General features: G+C 51.5%; 2 protein-coding genes across 2 annotated transcripts in view; one reads left to right on the top strand and one right to left on the bottom strand.

Annotated features, from left to right (window-relative positions):
- Window positions 1–309: 309 nt before the first annotated feature.
- Window positions 310–22,106, top strand: part of MGLL (monoglyceride lipase) — a 275,956-nt gene continuing 254,159 nt past the window's right edge. Inside the window, exon 1 of the mRNA XM_060308749.1 lies at window positions 310–435. The gene's annotated coding sequence lies outside the window, so the exon portion shown is untranslated. The remainder of the gene's footprint in view (window positions 436–22,106) is intronic.
- The window catches only part of KBTBD12 (kelch repeat and BTB domain containing 12), a 52,788-nt gene continuing 44,986 nt past the window's right edge, over window positions 14,305–22,106 (bottom strand). The window contains exon 6 of the mRNA XM_030849228.2: window positions 14,305–14,486. Within this exon, the coding sequence (XP_030705088.1) occupies window positions 14,305–14,486 (182 nt within the window). The remainder of the gene's footprint in view (window positions 14,487–22,106) is intronic.

Here is a 22,106-nt window from a genome sequence, read left to right as displayed (position 1 = left end):
GGGCCTGTGGTTTTCTGCAGGATGGTGTCGCTGCCAACTGATGCCAGCCGAGAAGCCCGTGCGCTGTCAGTGTTACCGACCTTTTCGAGTTGGTCCCCGGGAAGGGTCCTCCTGCCCCGAGTCACGGGAGCCGGCAAAATGAGAGCGAGTTCAGTTCAGAAGCAAAGGAAAGCTTTATCCTTCGACCTAAGAATGGAAGGGGTCAGCTCACGCCCCGGTACACGCTCTCCCAGAAAGGCTGGTGCGGCGCTGCTTTATAGGTTCCTGTAGTTCTCGCGGGGCTGGCGCAGATCGCGGGATCTGTGCTCCCGCGGCGTCTCTGCCGGCGGCCATTTCCCAGGAGGAGCTCTGAACGGAGGTGCCCGGTGTGAGGCGTCTGCACGTGGCGTCCTGTGAGCGAGTGAAACTAGACTAAGCACAAAGGGAAAAAAACAGGTTAGACTTTATTTTCTTACCCAAATTCTCTCATTTCCCGGGAACTGGGCGACAGTTGCGGACTGCGGCCTGGGGCAGCCCAGAGCCGCCGGGCACTCTGCTGACTGCCAGGTGCACAGCGGCTGCTCTGAGCATCTTCCAGGCCTCACAGCCTCCGCAGACCAGCGGGTCCCACGTTTCCTCTCTGCTCCCAGCACCGCCTGCAGGGACGCTTGGCCGGCTCCCTTCAGGGGAGGGGCTGGGCTCCGCAGGCCTCCGGCCCCAGGGGAGCGGAGACCTGAGGCGCCGGGCTGAGCCTCCTGTATGTGCGCTGCCCCTGCTCTGCCCTGTTACCTCTGAGAAAGCAGGTGAGCCGCCTGCCTTCATGCTCGGGCTTCTAGCAAAGGGCGCCGGGGGCTGCTCGGCAGTGTTTGCTGAGTGAATGACGGCAGCACTGCTGGGAGTCGCAGGGTTAGAGGGACGCCCGGCGCCCTGGCTCCGGTGTCCCTCCGCCATCCTGAGTGACCAGGGTCGGGGCAGGACGGGAACGGGCCCGGGGGTCAGGCCTGGGGCCGTGGTAGCTGCTGTGACTTTCCTGTCTCCTTTCCAAGCCCGGCTTCCTCCCCCGAGGAGGTCAGGGCTGCTGCGGGAAGTGGCCAAAGACAAGAGGCGGTGTGTCTGTGTTCTGATGTGCAAGAGGGACTTTGCTGTGACACCAGGGGCTTGAAAGACAGGTGCTCTGGAGCGAGAAAGGGCCTGCTGGGTGCGCTTAGCTCCAGTGTGGCGGATCTGGGCTGGTCCGTCAGGGGGACGCCTTCCATGTGCGAGGCAGGCCTGCATCTTCGTGCTCAGCCCAGGCTGCTTTGAAGAGCACTCTTGTCGAGATTCCGAGTTCAGGCTTCGGAGTCGGAAGGCCCGGCTTCAGACCCAGGGGTCTGATGAGCCCTGGCACTGCGGGCAGGTAGCTTAACCCGAGTCGTGATCTCCTGAACTGTGTCGCAGGGCTGAGAACTCAGTGAGCAAAAGTGTGTAAAGCACTTAGCATGCTGGTGCTTCCTAAAGGGACGGGGGGGAGGGGGGTCCGTCAGAAGGTAGTTGACGATCGCCTTTGTGTCCACAAATCACTCCCCTGAGTTTTGTTAAAACCAATTCTTTAGGGCTTCCCTGGTGGCGCAGTGGTTGGGAGTCCGCCTGCTGATGCAGGGGACGCGAGTTTGTGCCCCGGTCCGGGAAGATCCCACATGCCGCAGAGCAGCTGGGCCCGTGAGCCATGGCCGGTGAGCCTGCGCGTCCGGAGCCTGTGCTCCGCGATGGGAGAGGCCCCAACAGTGAGAGGCCCGTGTACGGCAAGAAAGAAAAAAAAAAAAAGCAATTCTTTATTAGTAAGCCCACTGGAAATTAGTCTAAAAGGACTCAGAAAATTAGTATATGAGCAAGAAGGGAAAATCAAGTTTGTCCCCTTGCTTTACAAACATTCTCCTTGCCTCGTTTCCTACTGTGTTTAACAGAATCATCACTTTCCTAATTTCCAGACTCAGAAATTTGAGCCCATCTCACTGCTCTGTTGTGGTCATCACATCCACATCCAACACTGACCTCCTCCATGTCTTCTGGCCCATCCCCCGCCATCACTGCCCTTGTTTGGGCAGAGCGTCCACTGCCAGGACAAATTCATCACCCAGTAACTGTCCTTCCTCCCTCCTGGGTGGCCCTGTCCAGTCCACCCTCCACAGGCTTCTAAAGCGCTCCTGTCCGTTGCTCACTTGTCCTCCATGGTGTCTGTATCACTTACGATTACGTTTGGCTGCTTGTTACGGAAAATCCCAAATAACAACAGCTCAGACACTTCATTTCTCTAACTTTCAAGGAGTCTGGAAGTAGCCGTCCCAGGACTGCTGCCAGTCTCCGTGGTCTCAGAGGCCCAGGCTCCTTCGATGTTATTGCCCTGCCACGTGTGACACCTCATAGTCCAGCATAGCTGCTCAAGTGCCAGCCATACATCTGCATTCCATCCAGCAGGAGGGAGGAAGGGAAAGTCACACTTCCTTCCTTTAAAGACCTTCTTTAGAAGTTGCATACACAACTTCCATGTATATCTCGTAGGCCAGAATTTAGTCCATTGTCACACGTAGCTGCAAGGGAGGCTGGGGCATGTATAGCTCACCCTGACTAAAATACACAGCATGAGAAGTGTGCGCATGTGTCTCTACCTGGGTCACCATACCGAGGACCAAGACAGAGACCCTGAGTGCCTCTGTAGGCTCCCTGTGCAGCTCCCAGTTTCGAGACCTCCCCCAGGTGAGCACTATCCTGACCTCTGTTGCTGTCCATGACCTTTGCCTATTTTGGAACTTTGAGTACATTGAAGCGTTCAGCATGGGATCTTTTGTGTCTGGCACTCGACCTTATGTCTGTGAGAGGCCTCCTTGTTGTGTGTGCAGTAATTTTGCTCTTTTTTTTTTTTTTTTTAATGCTCTGTGGTTTTCCACCTCAATCTATTTACCCCCGTTCTTGTTGATGAACATTTGAATTGTTTCCAGTTTGGGGCTATTTTTAATAGCACTGCTTTGAATATTTGTGTACAGGTCTTTTCATTTCCCTTGGGTCTGTGTCTGGGAGCAGAATTGCTGAGTCTAGGTGTCTGATCATTGTTTCACATGGCTGTGCATTCAGATGACATCCATAAACACAGTGCTCCGTCATTATGGAAGAAGAGAACAACAGGTACTGAGCATCACCAGCAGCTCTGAGGGGTACCACTGCCCACACGTGGAACCGAGCCCTCCTGGTGCTCAGACAGTAGCTCTCTGCAGAAGCTCCGCGCCTGTCTCCCCAGCCTGAGCCCTCGCCCTGCCCTGCCCACTGCTTTTCCTCACACCTACTCTGTCTGCTGGGATGCGTCCTCCTCCTCCTCTTCCCCAACCTGCAGCCCCCCTCTGCTCAGACAAAACCCACGCGTCACAGCACAGGTGTTTCCACCTAACGCAGCCTGCCCTGCACCCCCCGGTTGGGCCCGATTGCTTCATGCCATCTGCTTCTGCTGTGTGTTGTACCTTGGCAGTCCTGGAGCACATTTGCCTTGTTATAATTATCTCGCAGCATCCCAGGATTTAGAGTTGGCAGGGTCCTTGGAGGTCCTGAAAGCCTACGGGAACTTGGAACTACTTCTGAGATGGCTGATCTGCATCCTGGGGAGACATCCAGGCCTTTACTTTCCCACCAGTGCTCTCCTTTCGTCCCCCTTCCCTCCCTGACCCGGCATCTCAATAAATAAGGACTGATGGCCTAAGATCTAAAAGAATAGATCTGAAAAGTTCTCATCGCACACACACTCAAAGTTTGCAATGATCTGGTGACAGATGTTAGCTAGCCTCACTGTGGTGATCGTTTCTCTACATGTATAAATAGCACTAATGCCCTTGTGTCTGTCTTTTGAATTATGCGTCTGGCACAAGCTATGGATGAATCTGGCCATCTCCCTTCTCCTCGCTGGCCTGTGGAGCAGAGTGATACTGGCCAGACAGGACCCACCACAAATCCACCCAAGCTCAGACAGCCCCCAGGGTGTCTGCCTGTGTTTCCTTGGCCAGTTCACACTTCTACTCTCTGCACTAGCTTTTTGCCCCCTTTTTTAAATATGAGAGCATAATTTACATACACTAAAATTTACCTTTTTTCCTGTACAGTTATGCAAATGTTGACAAACGCATACAGCCCTGGGACTGCCACCACAGTCAAGACACAGAAGGGTTTTGTCATCCCAGCTTCCCACGCACCTCTGTGGTTGGCCTGTCCCCCACTCTCAGCTCCTGTCCACCACGGACGTGTTTTCTGTTCCCCGCAGTTTCACCTTCCCCTTGATGTCATAGAAACTGACCCACGTAGTGTGTCGGCTTCGTCATGGGCTCCTTCTGCTCAGGATACCTTTGAGAGTCACCCATGTTGTTGGAGTCCCCGTGGTTCGTTCCTCTTTATGGCAGAGTAGTGATCCATTCTCCAGGTGAAGGACATTTAGGGTGCTTCAGGTTATTATGAGAAAAACCACTTTAAACACTTGTGTGCAGGTTTGTGCGGGAAGCTAAGTTTTCATTTCTCTTGAGTAAATATCTGGGAGCAGGATTGCCAAGTCGTAGGCTTCACCGCGAAACTGTCTTCTAGGGTGGTGGTACCCTTCTGCCATCCCACCAATGATGTGTGAGAATTCCACTTGTTCTGCATACTCATCAGCAGTTGGTTGTGTCAGGTTTTTACAAAAATTTTAGTCATTCTCAGGAATTCCCTGGTGGTCCAGTGGTTAAGACTCGGTGCTTTCACTGCCGTAGTCCTGGGTTTGATCCCTGTTGGAGGAACTAGGATTCCCAGGCCACGCAGCATGGCCAAACCACCCCCGCGCCCCCCCCCCAAATTTTAGTCATTCTGATGTGGTATCTTATTGTGCTTTTAAATTTATCTTTTCCTAATGACTAGTGATACTGAGCCTCTTTTCATGTGCATATTTGTGATCCAGAGATTTTTTTTTTTTGGTGAAGTATCTTTTCAAATATTCTGCCCATTAAAAAAAAATGAGCTGTTTGGATTTTCTTACTGTTGAGTTTTGAGAATTCTTTACAAGTTCTGGCTAAAGATCTTTTATCAGATATATAATAATATAGCTATTTTCTCCTCGGCTTTGGCTCACCTTTTTACTCTCTAAACAGTGTCTTTCGAAGAGCATAAGTTCTTCAGTTTGACGAAGTCCAGTTTGCCAAGCTTTTCTTTTATGGATTGTGCTTTTGATGTCACATCTGAGAAATCTCCGTCTAATGCAAGGTCCCAAAGATTTTCTCCTATGTTTGGTTCTAGAGCTTGTGTAGTGTCAGCAGTTACATTTAGGTCTATGATCCATCTTGAGTTAGTTTTTGATTATGTGTAAGGAAGTCAGTAGAAAACGTCTAAAGTTAAAAATCTGGAATTATAAGAGTTAGTTTTTGATTATGTGTAAGGAAGTCAGTAGAAAACGTCTAAAGTTAAAAATCTGGAATTATAAGTGCGTTACATGGAGGTAAACACCAGAAGAAAAAATTAAATGATGCTCATCCTCAGGGAAATGAGCAAGTTAAAACCACAATGAGATGCCACTTCCCACAGATAGGGTAACTGTATTTAACAAGGCAGACGATTAATGTTTTCAAGGACGTGGAGAAATCAAAACTCTCACACGCTGCTGGTGGGAATTTAAAATGGTGGTGCCGCTTTGAAAAACAGTCTGGCTGTTCCTCAAATGATTGAATGACTAATGATTAAATGCTTAATGTCAAGTTTAGATGAATGACTTATTGCTTAACTATTAAATGTTCTTCCTGTGAGGTGCCCTACGACCCAGCAGTTCCACTCTTAAATATGTGCCTAGGGCTTCCCTGGTGGTGCAGTGGTTGAGAGTCCACCTGCCGATGCAGGGGACACGGGTTCGTGCCCCGGTCCGGGAGGATCCCACATGCCGCGGAGCGGCTGGGCCCGTGAGCCATGGCCGCTGAGCCTGCGCGTCCAGAGCCTGTGCTCTGCAACGGGAGAGGCCACAGCAGTGAGGGGCCTGTGTACCCCAAAAAGAAAAAAAAATGCCTAAAGGAATGGAAAAGGGATGTTCAAACAGACACTTGTACATAAATGTTCACAGCTGCGCTGTTCACGAGAGTCAAAAAGTGGCAACAACCCGTCAAATAAGGAAGAGATAAGTAAAAATAAAAATAGATAAATAAAGGTGGTCCATCCACTCAATGGATAGCAAAAAGAAGTGAAGCACCGAGACCTGCTGCAACATAGGTGAGCCCCGAAAACATCGCAGTAAGTGAAAGAAGACAGTCCCAGGAGACCACGGGTTGTGCAGAGTGTCCAGAAGAGGCAGTCTGTCGAGACACAAGTCAGATTAGTGGCTGCCAGGGCTGGGGGTGGTGCAGGAAATGAGGGGGTGACTGCTAAAGGGTGTGAGGTTTCTTTTTTTCTAATGAGCACAAATAGGCTGGTTTCAGACAGTACCTGTTTGTATCAGAGAGTAACGAGGAGGAGCGGAGATGTGTGATCGGTGAAGTCTCTTCATCCTAACGCCCCAATCCCATTGTTTCCTTCTGTCCTCGGGATTTCTTTTTGGGGAGATAAAAATGTTCTAAAATTGGTTGTGGCGATGGTTGCACAGCTCTGAATACACTGACTCACCCAGTTGTACATTTTAAGTGGGTGACCTTTATGATAAGTGAGTTTTATCTCAATAAAACTGTTACAAACTGTGCTTGCCTGTTTCTGTCTTCATTCGATGATCTGCTTGGCTGGTTAGCCAAGACATGTTTTCCTTCGCTGGAAATTCCGCCAGGGAATTCTTTTGATACCCATCGACCTGGCCTTGTCGGAAGGTGTTTCTGCAAGCTGAGGATGCAGTGTTTGGGCTGCACCAGCCCAGCCATGACTTCCATATCTGGGCCCCAAACCCCTCCTCCCGTTGCTGCTCAGAGGTGCCCCCGGCTGGCATCCCCAGGAACAACAATTCGTGCGACGCTGCGGCCGAGGCAGAACAGATTGATGAGACGGAGTAAAACGGGCAGGGTGGGACTGGAAGGAGAAAAACGAACCACAGGAGGGAGGTGGTGAGCTGAGTGAGGGGAGGCCGACTGCCGGCCTGGGGGCGGCGGGATTTGCCTCTGCAGGCTGGTTATGGGCCAGGCCAGATAGGCCTGGGGCACGAGGTGACTGGACCTGGTCCCTGCCCCCAAGGAGCTCCAGGTCTGGAGGGCATGGGAGGCCCATACCAGGGTGACTCCAGCATCGTGGGCCTTCCTGGGGTCCCAGGGGACCGACGGGAGTGGCCATGGGGACAGCCTCTCCCTGCAGGAGAGTCTGCGGGGGGGGGGGGGAGTGTGGGGGGGGTGGAGTGAGAGGGAGGGTAGGGGTGGGGTGGAGAAGGAGGCAGCATGCACAGGAAAATGCCTAGTCCCAGGCCTCCCCCTGGACTTCCTGACACAGAGCGTCTGGGATGGGGCCTAGGCCTCTGAGTTATACACCCTCCCGGTGGTTTCTGTAAAGCTACAGGCTTAAGTGCGAGAATTGCATTTTTAAAGGATGTGGGGAAAGCCCCAAAACAAAACCCAGCAAAGACTATGCGGTAGAGACCATCTGGCCCACGAAGCCTGAAATATTTACTATCTGGCCCTTTACAGAGAAAGTTTGCCGACTTCTGCTCTAAACTCTGAGGTTTGGGAACCCCCCCAGCCCACGAGTGCTTCCTCAGGTTCTAGCCCCATCTGCCCGATTGTCTGAGAAAGGCCGGTCTTCCAGGTGTAAGGGGGGATTAGCTCATGCTGGAGAGATGTAAAGATGTCCTCGCCCCATGGGGACCTGTCCTTGACACAGAAGGGAGGATGGTAAGGGAACCGAAAAGGAAACGTCGGGAGCGTCTGTGTCGGGGTGCACTTGACATTGCTGGCTGGCCTTGGGAGGGCCCCCCCTGGTGGGGCTCGGGTGAGCGGCCCCCAAGGCCTCCTGCACCCCATTTCTCTCCCTCCTGGCCGCCAGTCGCGGTCGGCGGAGTCCTTCCACCCAGCTTGTTACTCTTCTTCGACACACAGCTGGCTCTCTAAGTCAAACAGGGCGACCTTTCGTGTGTTTTAAGCCTGACGGCGTGGCGTAGTGCAGAATCGATGATTCACTGCTTGTCTTTGCTCGGTGCTGTGTCTCTGAGGTTCGTCCACACAGACGTGTGTTCTGGTTTGGTCTGCTTCACTTCCGCGGGGGGTTCCGAGCACAGCTGTACCTGGATTCTCGTCCTTTCTCCTGTCCAGGGCACTGGTTTGTTTCCTTACCCCCATCGCAGGAACAGTGCTGTGAGTGTCGGTGAGAGCTGGTGGTGGGGGGAGGGGGGGCGCCGGCTCGGCCTCCAGGAGGGTGGGTGGGGCCTGAGCCCGTGACGCCACACTGTTCTCCGTAGGGGCTTCTCGGGCCTCTCCAGCGCATCCACCGCGGGGCCAGCACAGCGCCCCCAGGACTGCCTCCGCTCCTGCCCACGAGGGCGTGAAGTGGTCCCTCTTCCAGGTGGACTTGCTCTTCCCTGATCCTAGAGGTCGAGCACCTTTTCATAGTTTATTGGCCAGTCCAGGCGCCCTTTCTGTGAAATGTGTTCATCTCTTTGCCCATTTTCCCAGCTTTTTTGCTTACTCGTTCGTAGGCATAGGCCTTCTTTCTGTTCCCTGCACTTGTAGACAACCCTAAGGGAGTTTGTCCCAGGTTCTAGCTTCTCCTGAGCCCAGCCATCCAGGTGGTGTCCGAGCAGCTCTGCACCTGCAGGTGGCTCCCTGGCCCCCAGGGAGGGAATGTGTCCTGGTTGTCAGGGCTCCCAGCTGCAGCCTTGTTGCAGGAACACTGTCCGGTCCAGCCACCAGGGGGAGGAGCTGCTTCACTGACCGTGTGTCTCAGCTCCTTGAGGTTCTGGGAGATGCCAGCCGGGAAGGCGTGGGGGTGGGAGTGGGTAGGCACCCCAGGAGGGGATGACCGGACCCCAGGATGGTGACCGGGCCCGCTCAGCCTGGCCAGTGCGGCTGCCTGCCCTCACACTGCCTACCACACCCTTCCCCATGCGGGGCCTCAGCACAGGCTGCTCCTGGGTCTGGAATGCCCGTCGTGTTCGTCTATCCAGCACGCCCAAGCCCGCCAGTCGCCTGCCCTGCGGACTGGCCCCAGGACCACTCCCCCCCAACCCCCCCACGCCAGGTTGCCCCAGCAGTTAGTGTCACTTTGCTCAGAGAAGTGAGTCACTTATGTGATGGCTCATGTGTAGTGGTCACCTTACTTCTTTGAATCTGTGGCCCTTGTTAGAGCAGAATGGAGGTCATCCTGCAGGTCATCCCGCAGGTGACGGGAGCCTTTCCCTCTCACTGTCCCCCACAGGGATGTCATGGGGCCTCTGACAGCGCCTGCATTTACACCTGCTGTTGTGTCCCAGTGGCCCCGGCCCTTGGTATCCACGTGAAATCCCACACAGGCTGTGAACAGATGTGCTTTATGGGCAATTCTACGTGTTAGATGGCGTGTAGGCAGAGCAATGGTTTTCCCCAAACGTGTGCATGCTGACCCGCGGAACCTTTGATGGCAAAGGGGAATTAATTGCCAATCAGATGCCCTTAAGATGGGAAGGTGGTTCTGGATATCTGTGTGGGCCCAGCGCAATCTCAGGTCCTCACCGGTGGGAGGGGATCAGAAGGGGGATGTCAGAGGAGGAGATGTGAAGATGGATTGTCAGCTTTGAAGGTGGAGGAACAGCCACAAGCCAAGAAACACCAGTGGCCTCTAGAGGCTGAAAAAGCCAGGGACGTGGGTTCTTCCCAAAGCCTCCAAGGGGAGCGCATCCTGCCAACGTCCTGACCTTGGCTCCCTGAGACCCTCCATGGACTTCTGAACCACGCAGGTGTGAGACAGCGCGACACCTGGCGGCGATGGGCTGTGCCACGTGCTTGCCTGGAGAGCTGGGTTTGGACTCCAGCCCCTCACAGGAGGTCACGTCACTGTCCCTGAGATCTCTTCTCTCCTCCAGGATGTGACCGCATGGGGAGCAGGGCCAGGCTCTGGAAAAGCGCTCAGAACGTGCTGACCACCTTCCCTCTGAGCAATCCCTCCGTGGCGTGGTGGCCTCTTGCTTTATTCTCGACAACCTGACAGGGTCTGGTGTGTGCTCAGCGGAGGTGGAGAAGGGGAGAGAGTGGTTTCTTCAGAGCTGTGGGCCGCCCCCGCCCCTCCCTGGTCCAGGCTCTCAGAGGCTGCAGGTCCTGCACTGGCGCACTTGCCTTTTGGAATGTCGCTCTACAGACCCACAGCACTGGGAAGGCTGAGAAACAGCCTTCAGTGGGGTTGCCTCCGATCTGAAACTGGTGGCCTTGGTGTGAAAAGCCTCATGTTGGCCTGGAACTTGTTAGCTTGTTAGCTCTTTCCAACCCGTGTATTTGTCCTGGGCTCCACGGCCGGTGGAGACCATCCACCGCTGAGCCTCTGATGCTGCAGGATGGGCACAGCCTGCCAGGGGTGTCCTCTCGGTGCCCCCTGCCCGCTCGCTCCCGATGGCCCCCTGCCCAGCTCAGACCCACCTGCAGGAGACTGGTCTGTTCCCCGACGACGTGGCTGCTACCTGTCCTGTCTCTAAGTGGCCTGAGGCCACGTACAGCATGGCTAGGTAGGCTCCTGCATCCACCCCTAACGCTCCTGAGCTTCTGTAGAGAACCTAAGTGCAATGCAGACCCCACCCCCTAAACAGCCCCCAGCCTGGACTTTGGTGTCAGAGCCTAAAGCAAAGAATGGAGTCCCCTTCAAAAAACAGCTGGAAGAAGGGGACTTCCCTGGTGCTCCAGTGGTTAAGACTCCGAGCTTCCAATGCAAGGGGCGTGGGTTCAGTCTCTGGTCGGGGAACTAAGATCCCACATGCCACAGGGTGTAGCCAAGAAAATTTTTTAAAAAAAAGAACAGCTGGAGGAAACAGTGGAAACATCCACCGCATGGTGGTTTGTTAAAGAAACTATGCTGCATCAATGATGGAATCCTGTGTGGCTGTTAAAAAGGGAGAGCGTATGGATAGTCTTTGTAAGCACACTATTGAATGAAAGAAGAATGGAATAGAACCATGTTATATACGTTCATATATACGTAAAATGTTATATATGTAAAAATAGAGGAAGATGCATGTATATTCCTTTATAATTTACATAGTCCCTTAGCTCAGTATTTTTCCTCAAGAAAGTTTGATGGAATACACCAGAAGTTGGCAGACTTTTTCTGAAAGGGCCAGAGGTCTCTACTGCACTTCCAGCGCCCTGCTGTTGCCGTGTGAAACCAGTCACAGACAATACGTACACAGTAAGCATAACTGTGTTCCAATAAAATTTATTTACAAAAACAGGTGGTGGGTGGGATATGCAGTAATCAACAACGTCAAAGGTCAGAGAGAGAAGAAGTATCCTAGAGATAGCTAAGAAATGGCTCGGGATCATGAACCACGGGCACTCACCAGGCGTGCACACCTCTCCTCACTGCAAGAACCAAAGCACCTCATCACCAGCGCCTCTCCCCTTTGGCAGAGGTGACATGTGTCATCCCAGGAAAAAGAGACTTTGGCGGAGGAAGGCTGGAGTATCGTTCGGAAATCTCGGACTGCAAGTAACTCCAGGCAGCCTGAACAATAAGGAACATTGATCCTAACAGTGAGCGTCTAGCAGGAAGTCCTGTGGCTGGTTGGTTCTGTGGCTCTGCTGTGTCGCCCAGGACCAGGGCCTTCCCATCCCCCATCCCACCCGGCTCTCTGGACCAGCTGCAGCCCACTCCTCACGGCAGCGCAGTCTCTGCAGTTCCAGGGGCCCCGCAGCCTAGAAAAGTCTCAGCAGAAGAGCCCACGTCTTCTTCTCCATGTCTGTCAAAGAGCAAGAAGGCCTCTCCCCGAAGCTCCTCCGTAGAGCTCCCTTATGTCTCCTTCCCTGAATGGTCCACGTGTTGTGCTAAGCTGACCGCCGGAGACGGGAACGGGATTGCGATGGCCAGTGAGGTGGGAACAAGAAGAGCCGGGGCCCCCCGGCGGGGTGTGCTGGTGTTGGCGGAGGAGTGGGGCGCCTTGACTGTGCACCCCCCAGATATTCTCTCTTGGTGCTCCAGCAGGGCCTGGGGTGGACAGCGTAGGCCATCTGGTTGGGGCTCTCTCTAAGGACCCCTGGTGGAGGGGGCACCACCCTTTGAAAGATTTTCTGGTCTTTCGGTTTGGCTGACCCACTGTGCTCTTGTGCTCAAACTTCTGGTGTCTCTGACCCTGACTCGCGGCAGACTGCTGATGCCCTCCATCCGGCTGCACTGGCCCTGCACGGCTCCCACTGCTATGGGGCTGGTTCAGCTGAGACGCGGGCTACCACGAGGCCTCCTGCCCATCTGCTGTGTCTGCTGTCACCCTGCTCGAATACACTGGACTGTGGGGGACGGTCTTAAAGGACTTCCTCGCCGGGAGACGTGTGGCTGACGTACCAAGGCTGGGCTCCTGGGGTGGCCTTGGGGGTCTTCTGTGTGGCCCCATCTTTTTGTCTTGGCTTCCTCCGGTGCTTCAGCCGCCCTGGGAACCGCACCCCCTCCCACCCTTGCCCACCTCACACGTCCTGGCCTCTGGGCCTCGCTCCCGATGTCCTTGAGGCTGGTCATCCCCGACTCTGATTCCTGCCCAGGAGGTGCTGAGCGTCCCCTCCTCAGATGAAAATTACATTGAATTGCAGGACGAAAACCAAAATGAAAGCGATCTTCCATCAGTGACATTTTATTTAATATTCATTTTTAGAGCATTTGCTCATTATAAAGTCAATCAGTGAGAACAGTGACGCCTCCTTGACGAGCACAGACTGAGCTGGCGTGACTGGCAGCTGCAGCTTCTGTCAGCATCCGGACCGCTTCCCCCATGCCCCCTGCTCAGCGCCTAACCATCCTGTCTCACAAGGAACAGAACTAGCAAACAGTCCCAGTTTTATGAGTCCTCCCATGCCACATTGGGACAGCCTTCAATTGAGGTGAGAACAGGGAAGACAGGGAAATGTTTGAGGCAGAATCTCTCACGCTATCCAACAACAGGAGGGCAGAGTTACAGATATGGGTCAGAGGAGCAGCATCCAGGGCCGAAAAGAAACCCTGGGTTATCCGTACCCCACCTGGACCTGGGGGGGCCGGGGATTCAGAGCGATCTCAGCCCCCATGCACATCTCTCCCTGGAACCCCAAGATGCCACGCCAAGCCCGGGTGTTCTGGGTGCTGTGCTTCGGGGAATACTGATTACGGCGATAATGATAATGAAAGTATCAGCAGCTAAAGAACGCTTCCTGTTTTGCGTCTCACAGGCACTGTGCTCAGCGCTTCCGCACTCAATTCTCCAACAACCCTAGGGAGCACTTTCCTTCCCATTCTGCACGGGAGGAGAATAAGGCTTTAGAAAGGCTGGGCTGCCCAGGATCATGCAGCGTGCTAAGAAGCAGAGCTGGGACGAGAGCCTAGATCCCGAACTCAGTGCATCTAGAAAAGTCACGGCCCTCCCACGAGCCCCCCCCCCAGCCCCATCCAGGGAAACTAACAGCTTCCACTGTGGTCACGTGGCTGGAGCAGGGGCATCCCCATGCTGGCCACCCAAAGACCCACGCATGTGCCAGGCACTGCCATGGGCACTTGGGGTACACCTGCAAAGACACAGGTGTGGCCCCGCCTTCTGCGAGTCTAGCCTACTCGCGACAGCCCGCCCTGGGTCTGACTGGTCCTGTTTTGTGGTGGCAGAAGCAGGTTTCCAACTGGCTCCAGCTTCCATGGATCTGTCCCTCCTGCCTGGGTTAGCAGCTGGAACCTGGGGACACGGGGAGCGGTCATGAGAGTCACACAGTTCTGCACTGAAGAAAGTGTCTCAGTCTAGGATGGTCTTCCCCTGGGAAAGCTCTAGGGAATTTACCGACTGTTCCTGCTTAAACAAGAGCCTTGTGCATGTGAAACTCCTGGGAAATTGGTGAAGAATAACTACCAAAATGCATTCTTTGAATCCACTGGGCTTCCAGAAGCATAGACAGTAAGTAAAATAGTTGGATTTCTATGTGTTATTTAAATGTCATCCCTAAATTATATTTTGGGAGTGGCTGTTTTCTGATTATGCTCAACTGTGAGTGAAGCAGGCGGTTCCATGCCTACCCTCCAAGCTTGGGGAAGACACTGCAAAGCCTGGGTACCGGAGGGCGGACTCTGCACACAACCCCTGCAGCGCCCAGCGCATGCCGCTCTGCACCGGGTCACGACGCATGCAGTGCACACGTCCCACACATGCTGTGGGCTCTCCATCCCTAGTGCCTCCTTGGCAGACACCTTGGGGCTCCCACAGAGACACAGACCTCAGTGCCCCCCACCCTCCTCCACTGACTCTGAAGGCGGGGGGATGAGGTCGCGGGGATTCTTCCTCGCCACCAGGCAGACATCATAGCTGTCGTGCATGAGGGCGTTGACGGCTACGACATTCCACTGGTTCTCCCAGGGGTCCAGCTCCAGTATCTCTTTGGAGATAATTTCGTGGCGATCTGAAAAACAGCAAAGGAGGAGGACAAAATATCAAATATCACGCAGTATTAAATTCAGAGGTCATCATTGCTATTAAACAACTTCCTCTAAAAGGTATTATGCAGCAGAAATTAATTAACAAACAGCCGAATACTGTACTGTGGAAGACACAGTGTTCCTGATGTTTAAGAAACCAAGAAAGGCCACGTGACCACTCACATTCAGGAGTTATTCAGACACTCTGACAAGGCATACTGTTGTCTCAAGTGGAAGGGGTATGCCAGGGTCGTGTTAACGATTTGTTAAAGATGCCAGCAAGGGGGGAGACTGTCCTTAATTCTGCACCTGTAGGAGGAGGTCTCACGACCTCGTGTGAGTCACTGGCCTCCCTGAGCTTACGTTTCCTTAACTGCAGATAGGATGCTGGGACACAGCCAGGGTCCTCGCAGGAGACAGATGGCACAGTCTAACTGGGCAATTTAAGAGAGTTTGGAAAGGTCTGGGTAGCGTTTAGGAAGACCCACGAGGGATGGCACAGCCCCCAGGACTAAGAGCAGCTGGGCCATTGCCACCTGAAAGGCCGCGGGGGAGGGGTGGGAACAGGAACTTGGAGAGGGCAGCTGCCTGGAGCTTAGCCATCCCCAGGGACCCTCCTGGCAGCCCCGCAGAGGGGTGCGGAGAACAAATGCCCTTATTCTACCCTTCTTTCTCCCAACAATTCTGGCTAAACCCAACCAGAGGCCAGAGGGGAAAGGAGCCTGTGAATGCAGCCCACAGAGGTCGGCTTTGCAGGACACAGAGTAAGATAGAGAAGGGGTGAGTGGGTTGGGAGGGCAGATGGGAGATTTCCAGCCCAGACGACTGTTTCACAACTTTATGATGATAAGAGGGGATAATGTATGGAAAAGTGCCCTGTCCTGGCATGTAACAGTCAATACTTGAAAATGGTCTATGTGCGCTTGTAAAGAATGTGGGTTTTATAGTTGTTCATATATGTTCATTAGGTCATGTCATTCAAATCTTCTACATATTTACTGCTTTTTGTGGGCTTGTTCTGTCTGTTACTCAGAGAGCTGTGTGAAGCTATCCCACTAAGATTATCGATTTGTCTATTTCTCCTTTTAGTTCTGTCAGTTTTTAGTGTACACATTTTGAGTCTGTTATTAAGTGAATACAGATTTTATCATTTATAAATTTATCATTTAATTGACCCTCTTTCTCTAGAATAAGTTCCATTAGAATTCTTTTGACTAATATCATAACTAGCAAAAGGTACAATTCTAAAGAACATTCTGATAATCTTTGTCTTTTAACTGGAACATTTAGTCTATTTATGTTTAATGCAATAACTGATATATTTTGGTTTAAATCTAACATCCCATTTGTGAACCATCCTTGTCTCACTCGTTCTTTTCTCCTTTAATGCTGTCTTTTAGACTGTTTTTTTTTTTTTTTTTTGCGGTACGCAGGCCTTTCACTGTTGTGGCCTCTCCCGTTGCGGAGCACAGGCTCCAGACGTGCAGGCTCAGCGGCCATGGCTCACGGGCCCAGCCACTCTGCAGCATGTGAGATCTTCCCGGACCGGGGCACGAATCCGTGTCCCCTGCATTGGCAGGCGGACTCTCAACCACTGCGCCACCAGGGAAGCCCCTGAGTGTTTTTTTATCATTCCATTTCTTCTCCTCCACTGATTCAGAAATTATAAACCCCATTTGTATTCGTTTTTTTTTTGGCCAAGCTGTGTGGCTTGCAGGATCTTAGTTCCCCAACCAGGGATTGAACTTGGGCCCCGGCAGTGAAGGCACTGTGTCCTAACCACTGGATCTCCTGGGAATTCACCCCCATTTCTATTCTTTTGGTGGGGGTTACCCTAGATTAAAACTTGCACACCCAACTTACCAAGATCTGATTAAGCAATACCTTGACCATCCTCTTGGAGGCCTTAGAATAGTTTATATTTGCTTCCCTCCCAATTTATTAGCCTTTGTTGATGTGCATTTTCATTCTATCTGTAGACTCTGGAAGATATTATTATTGTTGTTCTGTGCGGTAAATGCTCACAGAATGACCCACGTATTTACACTTGCATTGCGCTTCATTCTTTCCTGCATCTTAGACTTTTCATCAGGGTCCGTTTTCCTTATGCCGAAGTACATACAGTAGGGGATGTCTTCTTACGGCAAACTCCTTCAGCTTTTGTTTGTCTAAAAATGCCCTTTTTCACCTGCATTTCCTGAATGAACCTTCACTCCAAAAACACCAAAAAGTAGTCATAGCTGACACTCACTGTGTGCTTACAGTGGGCTGCGTGTGCTGTGCTCACTGTGAGCCGGGTGCGCTGAGATGTTATATCACATCACCCTGTGGGGCAAGCACCAGTTTACCCCTGTTTTCAGACTAAGGGTTAAGACTCAGAGGACCTGCCTACAGGCACACGGCTAGAAGTGGCAGAGCCGGAATTCCCACCCAGGTCTGCGATCCTCAAAGCCTGTGCTCGAGACCACTGAGCCCTTTCGAATGAAGAAGGACGTGGTGGGACTGTGTTTCCTGCAGCTTGTTGATGAGGCAGGAGGAGACAGGCTCTGTGGGACCCAAAGCTTATATGACTTGGGAGGCCCTCTTTAAGGAACATGTTACAAAATTAGGTATGGAAGTGAGTATTTACTTTTTCCAGCTCTATTGGGGCACAATTGACAAATAAAAATTGTGTACATTTAAGGTACACGATGTGATGATTGAGATGTGCACACGCTGTGAAACCATCACCACAATCAAGCTAATTCACACACCCATCACCCCGCATGGTTACGTGTGTGTGTGTGTGTGTGTTGAGAACACTTAGCAAATTTCAGGTATACAATACAGTATTTTTTCTTTTTTTTTGGTCCACGTGGCGCGGCTTGCAGGATCTTAGTTCCCTGACCAGAGACTGAACCTGGGCCACGGCAGTGAAAGCACCGAGTCCTAACCACTGGAACACCAGGGAATTCCCAGTGTTAACTAGAGTCACCAGCCATGTATTAGACCCCCAGAACGTCTTCACTTTATAGCGTGAGGTCTGTAGCTTTTGACCAGTGTCTCCCCATGTCCCCTCCCCCGAGGCCCTGGCAGTCGCCATTTCTGCGCTCTGCTTCTGTGAGTTGGATTGCTTTGGATCCCACGGGCGAGTGAGGTCACATGGTACTTGTTGTTCTGTGTCTGGATTGTCTCACTTAGCATGGTGTCCTCCAGGTTCATCCTTGGGGGGCAAGTGGCAGGATTTCCTTCTTTTTTATGCTGAATAATATTCCATGGAATAGAAATACATACACACCACATCTTCTTGATATCAGCTCCGTACAATACAACTCTGTGCTAAAGGGAATGTTCTGTAATCTGCAGTGTCCAATACAGAAGCCGCTAGACACATTTGAAGTGTGAGACTAAGGAGCTGATTTTTAACTTTTATTTAATTGTAATTAGCTTAAATTAAGAACTTACGTAGACATGAAGCTCAAAATCTTTTTTTCCTTTAATTTTTTAGAAGAAATCTTTTGGGTCTGTGACTTTCTGAGACAGGTGCCTCAAAGTCCATGCAGTTCTTGAGGATTTATCCATTTATCTTGTGGTTTGTGTAGTTTCTGTTTTATATGTCTCTGAGTTGTGTTGTTAAGTGCAAAAGGAATCATGCTTGTTGAGTCTGTTAAGAGTTCCTGGCGGCACCAGCAGACACGAATTCTGTCCGGCTTTAGCAAAGTGGGGATTTACTGGACAGAAGGTAGCTCGGCAGCTTGAGGGCAGCTGAGAGGGTTGTGGGTGGCCCAGTCAGGCTGGGGGCTCCCACTGGCCTTCTCGCTGCGGCTGCTGGCAGGCGTCAGTGCTGGAAACCACCATTCCCCGCAGAGCCCTGGCGGCGAGAGGCTGACGGGTCTGACCCAGGGGCCGCCCATCGAGGGGCAGACGTCCGGGACGACCGTTTCCTCTTCCTGCCCGTCCTCCTGTTGAGGTGGAGGAGCCTTCTCTGGCTCCTTTACTGCCGGTGTCTTGGAACATGTGTTTTACCACTCCCACACCTGGGTTTCTGTTTCGTTTTGTTTTGGTTTAGCTGGATGAAGGCTTGCAATGTCTTTATTCAAATTAATGCAGGCTGGGGCTTGTAAAATTTTAGAGTAGACGGAGTTTTCTTCATTAATTTTGCTTCCTTTCGCTCATTTCAGTGTTTATTGGGGAGACTTTTTTTTTTTTTTTTTTTTGCGGTACGTGGGCCTCTCACTGTTGTGGCCTCTCCCGCTGCGGAGCACAGGCTCCGGACGCGCAAGCTCATGGGCCCAACCGCTCTGCAGCATGTGGGATCTTCCCGGACCGGGGCACGAACCCGTGTCCCCTGCATTGGCAGGCAGACTCTCAACCACTGCGCCACCAGGGAAGCCCGAGACATATTTTTTTAAACGATGTATGGGTATTACCATCTTTCCTAGAAATCTCTAATTTACATGGAATGAAAATTACCGCATTACTGCCAAAGAAGTAAAGCAGGTAATGAGTGAGCTTTCTTGACTGGGAAGGGGAGAGTGTACTGAGTCGTCCCAGACTTGGGTGTGGCCGGGGACTCAGGAAGAAGCCACACCGGGGATCCGGGCTCCCGCCAGGACCGCCTGACAGGGCACACACTGCGGTGGGCCGACCCGGTGCTCTCCTAAACTCCCACCCTAACGGAGCTCAGAGAGCGAGCTGTGTACCTACCCGTGTGTGTGAGCCTGGGCTCGTGAAACGTTGTCCTCTCACAAGGAAGAAGAAACCGGTGGCCGAATTCAGTGTCAGCTCGTTTCAGTTCAGTTAACTCTCCAAAAACAGACACTTAATACAACAGCATCTTACTCACTCGAGGAGTCAGGAAACTCTCCCTGAGGCCGGCCGCCTCCAGGGGTCAGCAGTTGAAAACGTTATTTTATACGAAGCAAATAAAGAATTCGCGTAAGTGTTTGAAGATGAGAATGCCAAAGGCATGCTGTGAGTGTGGCAGACGCCTCAGCTGTAGCCCCACGTGCCTTAGGGCTGCTCCCTGTTGTTGGATATCCTCCAGTGGACAAACTTGAGAAGCACCACCTTAGTCTAGATCTCATCGTACAATTCAGTGAGACTGTCAGAAAACTGAAAGCGTGGGATATTTTTTAGTCCCTTATAGAGTTTTTTTCGGTGCTCTTCGGTGCTCTTCGGTGAAATGCTGACTTGCGTTTTATTTATTGCAGAAATATTATTGAGGACATTTCCCACTGCCCTATATGAGGCTACGGGGAGAAATTCTCCACGTTCAAAAGCTGTGCCCCTCTAGCAGTGGTTTGTTCCCCTCTGAGGACACTGCACATCCGTAGCTGGGCGTGTGGTCCTTTCAGCTCTGGCCTCTAGAGGGGCCAGAGATGAACTGGTGCTCCTCATACAGCCAGTGCATGAGAGCGCTGGCGACTTTACCCCATCTGGCTTGCTTTTTTTTTTCCTTTTTAAAAAAAATTTTTATTTTATATCGGAGTATAGTTGATTTACAATGTTGTGTTAGTTTCAGGTGCACAGCAAACTGAATCAGTTATACACACACATACACCCACTCTTTTTTAGATTCTTTTCCCATATAGGTCATTGTAGAGTAGTGAGAAGAGTTCCCTGTGCTGTATAGTAGGTCCTTGTTGTTTATCTATTTTATATATAGTGGTGCGTATATGTCTTTATTTTCCCTTCATCCATTTCCTGATTTTTTTTTTTTTTTTTTGGCTGCGTTGGGTCTTCGTTGCTGCACACCGGCTTTCTCTAGTTGTGGCGAGCGGGGGCTCCTCTTCGTTGCACTTGCAGGCTTCTCATTGTCGTGGCTTTTCTTGTTGTGGAGCATGGCTCTAGGCTCACAGGTTTCAGTAGTTGTGGCACATGGGCTCAGTAGTTGTGGCTCGTGGGCTCTAGAGCACAGGCTCAGTAGTTGTGGCGCATGGGCTCAGTTGCTCCGCAGCATGTGGGATCTTCCGGGACCAGGGCTCGAACCTGTGTCCCTTGCGTTGGCAGGCGGATTCTTAACCACTGCGCCACCAGGGAAGCCCCCTGATTTATTTTAATTTCTATCTTATTGTGTCATGTGCCTCTCTATAAGCTATGTCAAGTTCCATTGCATTTTGAATGAATAGGTATGTGAGTCAATCATAAATCATAAACCGGGTTACTGAGCACAGGCTGACCTGGCCTGTCCAGCTGGTGGGCTTGTCCTCAGGTGGGGGTGTTACCTACCCTCTCTAGTGAGGTGGAGCCAGCAGTCAGCAAAAAGAGTGATATAGCTGCCCCCGACTGAAGCAGGAAGGAGAGGGTGATGAGTGTAACCAAGGCGCGACCGCAGTGAGCACCTCTTAGAGGAGGGACCCGGTTTGGGCAAAACCAGAACCAAAGCCACACGACCGTCTGAGGACGTGCAGTTGCCTCTGCGAACGAGGTTGGGATGGGGGGGGAGTCCTTTGCAGCCCCCTGCGGTACACCAGCATACTGTAAAATCATGTGGCACAGAAACAGTCTTCCGCTGTCTGGAGATTCAATTAATTCATCAGAGATTTTATATTTTCCACCGATTGAAGGAATGGATGTACAAAGTCACTTTTGATCCAGGGGTAATTGGCATCCCAAGTAATGACTATAAGCAAACTTCTGAGTATTCTCGGCCTTTTCCTTTGCTTTGGCCGTGCCGTGCATTGGGCGGGATCTTAGCTCCCTGAAAGGGGATCGAACCCCTGCCCCTGCCCTGGGAACGTGGGGTCTTAACTACTAGACCACCAGGGAATTCCCTGGGCTTATTTATAAGAAACATAGAATGTGTTTTACCCTTCGAGATACACAGGAGTTCAAATAGGAAATGGTGCTTTTGAGAAAATTAGTTTATTTTCTTTTTCTTAAGAAAAATACTTTAAAAAATGAGATTAAGCAAGTGGAAGGTCTGTGAGGTGAAATGGTTTGATAAAGACCACTGTATTGGGGCTTCCCTGGTGGTGCAGTGGTTAAGAATCCGCCTGCCAATGCAGGCGACACAGGTTTGAGCCCTGGTCCGGGCAGATCCCACATGCCACGGAGCAGCTTAGCCCGTGCGCCACAACTACTGAGCCTGCGATCTAGAGCCCACGAGCCACAATTACTGAAGCCCGTGTACCTAGAGCCTGCGCTGCACAACAAGAGAAGCCACTGCAATGAGAAGCCTAAGCACCGCGACAAAGAGTAGCCCTCACTCACCACAACTAGAGAAAGCCCGCATGCAGCAACGAAGACCCAACGCAGTCAAAAATAAATAAATAAATAAATTTATATATTAAAAAAAGACCATTGTATTTCATGTAAACATCAACACACTGGGATTCAGGTCTACTATTTTATTATTTTTTTTATGTTTTGCTCCTCTGTTTCCCCTTTCCTTCTTCTTTTTGGATTACGTGAATATTTTAAATATCCCATTTTAATTTATCTTGAATTTTTAAGCATTCTTCCTTGTATAGTTTGTTTTTTGGTAGTTGTTCTAAGGATTACAGTAACTTTTTTTAAAAAAATTTATTTATTTATTTTTGGCTGCATTGGGTCTCTGTTGCTGTGCACGGGCTTTCTCTAGCTGTGGCAAGTGGAGGCTACTCTTTGTTGTGGTACATGGG

This window comes from Globicephala melas, chromosome 11 (genome assembly GCF_963455315.2).
Source record: "Globicephala melas chromosome 11, mGloMel1.2, whole genome shotgun sequence".
In the NCBI taxonomy this organism is placed as follows: domain Eukaryota; kingdom Metazoa; phylum Chordata; class Mammalia; order Artiodactyla; family Delphinidae; genus Globicephala; species Globicephala melas.
This window is presented reverse-complemented; position numbering and strand designations above follow the sequence as displayed.